The 7,020-nt window shown below is 32.3% G+C and overlaps 1 protein-coding gene across 4 annotated transcripts in view; it reads right to left on the reverse strand.

Annotated features, from left to right (window-relative positions):
* Positions 1-6,731, reverse strand: part of LOC125667026 (mucin-17-like) — a 29,225-nt gene extending 22,494 nt beyond the window's left edge. For 2 of the 4 annotated variants that reach the window (XM_048900308.2, XM_048900307.2), the window contains exon 1: positions 6,540-6,731. In XM_048900308.2, the coding sequence (XP_048756265.2) occupies positions 6,540-6,555 (16 nt within the window). In that variant the 5' untranslated portion in view covers positions 6,556-6,731. The remainder of the gene's footprint in view (positions 1-6,539) is intronic. The other 2 variants (XM_056154102.1, XM_048900309.2) reach the window with 1 other exon arrangement.
* Positions 6,732-7,020: the final 289 nt, after the last annotated feature.

Consider the following 7,020-nt stretch of genomic DNA (forward strand, 5'->3'; position numbering starts at 1 on the left):
AAATGAATGTAAAAGGCTATATCTTCATACATTGTACTAGTTAATTGTACCATTTTCAGTTCCGAAAAAAAACATGAATGATCATGCAAAGTACTTTGATTGAAAATAACATTAAATTCTATTACTTCCTGAAAAAGTAGATGACATTGAATGTCACAATAAAACAATGGTGAATACCAACTGATCAAGATAATGATGACTAAGTAATTGGTTTACATGTATTTAATTTTATTTGACATCACTGATTAATTAAATGGCATACAAATCATACCCAAGTGACAATTTGCTACAGCCACTTCAATATATTGTCATCCGTCTGTAATTTATATGAAGGGAATTCATGTTAATATTATGTTTTCAAGGTAAAACTCACCACAAAATAGATTATTTCAAAATAACACTACAGAATTCACGACTCACAACTAGGAATTTTCATTGGCTAATAAATCAAACTGATGTTCATTAAGTATATCACACATGGACCACAATTCTACAACTGTAACATTCATTTACCGTATATACTCGCCTATAAGTCGGTTGTATTTTTAAAGGTTATTTTGTAGGAATTTGCCATTGAACCGCTTGTAAGTCGGTACAAATTTTTGTCAGAATCGGTTGACAATTTCAAGTCAATGCTCTAGTGTTTTTACCTATGTTTCAAAAAATATTTTGAGAAATTAATAATTACGAGGTGCTCAATATCCAAGCCATATCTGTTTGGGGTTTAAACGCAACCCTTGATCTATTATGGGCGATGATCACTTGTTTACCTAAGCAATTATGGTCTCCTAATTACCAGTACCTGACACCGTGTTTACTTAGTGGCACGTGCTTCACGAAAACTGTTATTGTGGGATTCCGGTATAATTCATTGTATCAACAATCAAGTTTTTAAGAGTCAAGAATGATGATCTAAATTATCTGTTAAACAATATTCGATCTTTTATGAAATATATTTCAGCTGGTATACATATGAATATTTCAATATTAAATCGGTTCGTAATTAAATTTTACCGAAAAACGATAGATTAGTTGAATTGAAAGAATTATTTACCGTTATGTAAATAATTTTTAACTAGATAAAATATGTAAATACTTGTACATTATACATAATTTTGAAATACATAAACAATACCATATGTCTAGATATTTGTGGACAATAATCATTTGTGTGGTAGTCCATGATAATCGTTGGAGTTGTTTAAAAAACACTACATTACACCGCCCAGAAAAATACCAATCTTCTTGGGACACGCCTATAAGTCGGACATAGAGTTTTGGACCAAAAATTGACTCCCAAAAATCCGACTTATAGGCGAGTATATACGGTAGTAAAATTGTGTCATATGTATTATATACATGCTAAAACGCAAAAATATTTAATCAATGAAATACAATCAACTTGATATTCATGTCGCAGTCAGATGTTATTAGCACATACAGGCATCCAATGAATTAACGTTATTTAAAAAGTGATAATGCGACACTCCCTTCCATCATGTCAGGAATTCATAAATTGAGAGCCTAGATAAAATTCACTTATTTTACCTGGGATTTCAACTGTCCTTATAGAAGAAATACTGAGTCTGGTTTACCTAATTAAAATCAAATGTTTTAGGGTTCACTATAACCAGAATTCTCAACAAAACCTTACATACCAATTTGTGCACAGCTAACATCACTACACATTTTAAGAAATCTTCTGTTTTCCACTTTTGAAAAATGAACTATATACATGTATATATATAATTTATCATTCAAAATATTCACTTGTATTATTTTAACATTCACATAATGAATTCTGTGCTGCTGCACCTTTCATACATGTACATGTGTACTGAACAGACAGTAAAAACATACCTTTTTAATTTACGCAAGCTGTGTCTTGATGGGCTACATATTCTTTATATATATTACATCAGCTCATAGTTCGCACATACATAAGCCTAAGCATCGTAACTAATCTGATTGGATCAAAGATATTCAAAAATCTACTTTCAATTTTACAAAATGTTCGAGACATCTCAAAAGCATACCATTACCCTTGTCCATGGACAAGAACCTTTAAGAAATTCACTTGTCCTTAATGACAATGCACTTGTCCCATGTTTCGGGCAATGGAATTTGTCAGTTCCTGTATGTTTAACCATCGATTCATTGTACTATGGGATTTCAGGCTGATTTTTCATATTTAAGACAAGTATGTGTATTCTTCAACTCCTTTTCTTTCGTACACATTTAATGACTTTTATGAATAGAAGCAGATGTCATACTAGTACATGTATACAGATGCTAGGTGTATCATATGATGGCAGATGCAAATATGATTAAAAGGAAATATGATTTATCTAATCATCATTCATCCTTTTAGAAATAAACAATGTGGTCCTTATAAAAAACAACAACACTGCATTCCATATGAAAATGGGAACTACAGAAATTTGAGAAGAAATCAATGAATGAATGAAAAGGGAATTAACTCCTTCTTATCTTCTGTTGTGTCTATTTGATATCAATCTCTTTCATATGATTTGATGATTACCTAAGTCAATTTCAAAAGTAAATTTATATCCTCAATATATTACAATGGACTATTGCCAATATCAGGTAGCTATCTTCATCCATTAAGTGTTTATTTAATCAACATGAAGACGGTGCTTCCACAAGATCGAAAATTTCCACACAGCATTGTGTTCATTTTTTACTTAGAACAATCAATTTCTTGCAAGACCCAAATATGGTGAAAATTTGGGCAACTCTTCATTTAATGTACAGTCATAAAGTTAAAAATCAAGTGGTTATAGCATTGATATACGATCACGGATTACAATTGTTAGGCGATAATAAAAAAATACATTTATAAACATTGCAAAAAGAAAAATTTCCAAGAAAACGCTTGTCATTATCATTTTCAAGAAAATATCTAAAACAGACAAAATCATGAATTAATGAATTTATGTGCCAATAACATTTAGAAGTAATATTTTAATGAATTTGCATGGTACCTATGATACGTATCAAATTCCCAATAAGGACAGCAGAACGAATGCGGGACGTTTTGTGCAGAGACGATTTGCCCCGAAAGACAATTCACACCAAGACGTTTCTACCATAAAGACATTGATTGTCTGTTGTGCACTTATTGCTTTCTTTATTTTGTAGATTGTTTATAAACATACACACTGATTGAAAAATATGTTAATGGTCTGTGTTATAAAAACAAGCATTCTGAGAGTATTGCATGGCAATACATAGTCCCCTACAGGTTGCAAAAATCACTGTACCACAACAATATTCAAAGTTCATTATGTAGGTTATGGTAAAAGGAAAAATTGGGGAACCAGGATAGGAATGGTTGGAAATCAATTACTATTTGAGTAGAGACTAGACCAAGAAAAACACAAATTTATAATTAGGTTTAGGTCTTTAACCAAGTCAATAAACTGTGACATGTAGATGAACATGAATAATTTAGCTATATTGTAGTATTACTATGCTAGAAGTTTTAATGAGTGTAGTATTCTTAATTCTTATCTACAGAGATAAGAAACTTGGATGTAAACTAACAATTCATGAGATTTTTCTACATCCAAGGGCCATAACTTAATGGAAAATCAACGAACCAAGATGAAATTCAAACTTGATCTGTAACTTGTTATGGTAAAACAATGTACCTAATACCAAATGAATATCTGCAAGCACAACCAAAAGAAGTCTGGAAAACTGATAATTTATGCTATTTTTCTAAGTCCAAGGGCCATAACTAAGTGAAAAATCAATGGACCAAGACGAAATTCAAACTTGATCTGTAACTTGTTATGACAAAGCAATGTACCAAATATCAAATGAATATCTGCAAGCACAACCAAAAAAAGTCCGGAAAACTGATAATTCATGCTATTTTTCTAAGTTCAAGGGCCATAACTAAGTGAAAAATCATCAGACTGAGACGAAATTCAAACTTGATCTGTAACTTGTTATGACAAAGCAATGTACCAAATATCAAATGAATATCTGCAAGCACAATCAAAAAAAGTCTGGAAAACTTATTATTCATGCTATTTTCTAAATCCAAGGGCCATAACTAAGTGAAAAATCAACGGACCGAGAAGAAGTTTGAACTTGATCTGTAACTTGTTATGGTAAAGTCACATACCAAATATAAAATAAATATCTGCAAGAACAGAGAAAAAAAGTGTAGAAAATTGGACTGACGAACAGACAGACGGACAGACAGAGTGCAAACCTAAAGTCCCCTCGACTTCGTCGGTAGGGGATTAATAATCAAACATGAAGGGATTAACTCTCAACAAACTAGGTAAGTGATCTAAGTGAGATTAAAGACAACTACCGCGATGACAGTACCACTTCAATTAATTGCATCTATAATTTGCGTTCACCAGGATCAATCTTAATTTAGAGGCGTCCAGATGTCAATCTCACGGAGAATATAATGAGGTGAGTCCTTTTAATTATGAGATTCTGTTTCTATACTATTCAAAAAAATTCAAAAAAATAACCTCTTTAGTCAGTACATAGCAGTTTGGAAAATATATTTCAACCAGATTAATGAATTTACAACATTTAAATTAGTTCCAAGTTGTAAATCTATTTCTCTGAGAGTGGAGAAAATGATTGCTTCCTTTACCTTTTTTTTCTAAACAAGAGACCATGATTACCTTAAATATATACCCTCCTAAATCCGCCCTGGATATACATGTATAATTTCAATTATGAATGTAAGAAATATTAAAAATTAACATGTTCTGTATTACTTAAACATGTGACCATAAATCATATTAACTGTTTAAGCTGCCCTGTCCAATCAGACTTGTATATCATTCAATATGTATGCTATATCAAAAGGAAACTTCAATCCCACACAGGTACATATTAAAATGAAGATCTAATTTGATCGAGGAGATTCGGCGTATATGGACTAACATCACGCCTGCCTCAAATTTAATCAGACAAAATTTCTTAACTAAACATTGCCTAGATAGATAATAACCACAGTAATTCGAAAATGCATGGGACGTTTCGCACTGCAAATAGGAGCGAACCGTCTTAGTGCGAATCACCTCAGTACGAAATATCTTTCAGGGTGAAACATTCATAAAAATGTATTCATTGAAGGTCACTAGGGGAGAGTGTTGATATTTCGGACGGGTGTGATATTTCGGACAGTCAAGAAAACAGCATTATATCTTGCGTTACAATAGTTATTTGTTCTAAATTCAAACTGATTTTCGAGCTTGATATATTTACAAAATGGAAAACACCTAATTCTATGCGCATGTGTTACCCAGCTCTGATTGGTTGATTGAAATACATGACCTTCACCAACACTGCAGTTTAAGACCCTGGCATCCATTTTGTTTGATTGGTAAAATTACAAGTCCCGTTGAGACCCAAGTTTTCTGGTAAAAGTTAATGATATAATCAATCTAATTAAAATAAAATGTTAGATCCGTTCACGTACTCGCATGTATGCGAGTACACGAGCGGATCTAACATCTAATTTTAATAAAATTGTGATATAATTAAAGAATTACAAACAAAATAAAAAACACTACCAAAATTAAAAAATCATCCAATATGCAAAAACGAAAGCATAAAATGCCATTAAACCACGAAATAAACGGCAACAACCGTCCAAAGTTATAGCACCATGTGTCCAAAATAACAACACCACTGTCCAAAGTTACAACCTTCTACCTATCTGTTTAAGTGTTAATATGTGGCATAAATGGCGGGAAAAAATCTGAAGAAACCTGAGAGCACAATTTAGAATGTTCGTTGAATAAACCGATATACAATATGCCTAGGTTCAGTGGTTAGATGATGAGCATTTCCGAAATACATCACATACTGTCCGAAATATCAACACTCTCCCCTATAAGACAACAATAGATTGTGGTTAAGTGAAAATGTGTCATAAAGTACAACATCTGGCGAGAATGGTGTTTGATCTGTTCATTCATGTCTGTAAGACCATGAAGCATGCATTCCTACATGCAACGAAAATATACATGAGTTTTAAATGTCACATTCATTTCACTGTGAAAGAACTTTATATAGTCTCCTTACTCATTTCAAGCTCTTGGACTTTCTTATACAAAGTAGTTTAGCAACATTTGATATGTCAACTAACATTTACAAGAAATCCAATTCATTCATTGAAGAACAAATTTTTTGAAAAGTTTTGCATCAAATTCCTTTACATGCTACTTATCTTGATTAATGTCTAATAGTAAAACATAATACACGTTTTCTCTTGATAATTATAACAGTGATGAAGCATGTCTGAAACTACATAGCTAGTGTGGTGATACTGCAAGAAAGTACAGAAGCGATCATGAACATGTACATGTTCTTAAATAACATTAAATCACGGACAGTCTGTAAATATATACACTTCAAGTAAGATAGCATGTAAAATATGAAAGGATGGTAAAAAGAGGTCATTTGTTTACAAAAAAACATTGACGTAACACACGACTGGTCTCCATGCTTCCCGTTTACGACAATACACTTACCAAATTTGTCAGTCATTATAACACTAGGGCATATTGCTTCATTAAAACATACGAATCAGATAACTAAACGATCAAGACATCGTATCATTTGAACACATTTTGACATAAAGAAGCCATTTCGATTTGGAAGCCGCCATTTTCCATAATGACGTCACGAATCTACATACGGCCTCGTTTTGGATTAAGGGAATCACTCTGGAGGATTTCCTTACAGATAACTCTAAACACCGAAAAGTGCAAACTGGTGAAGAAACCCAAAAGTAAAATACGTTATATTGATTATGTAAGATAGCAATATCATGATAATTTCGTTTATCATGACTAATTAATCGAAAATGCTTATAACTAATTTTTCTAATGGTTTACATGTATTTTAAAACTGAAAGCAGTGCCAATATGGAGCCGTTTTAACTTTGATGTAGTCCTAATGCACGTCGTTTTCTAACGTCTCAGACGCAATCACCAGGCCTCAACACCAAAT

The sequence above is a fragment of the Ostrea edulis genome, chromosome 2, assembly GCF_947568905.1.
Source record: "Ostrea edulis chromosome 2, xbOstEdul1.1, whole genome shotgun sequence".
NCBI classification, from domain to species: Eukaryota; Metazoa; Mollusca; class Bivalvia; order Ostreida; family Ostreidae; genus Ostrea; species Ostrea edulis.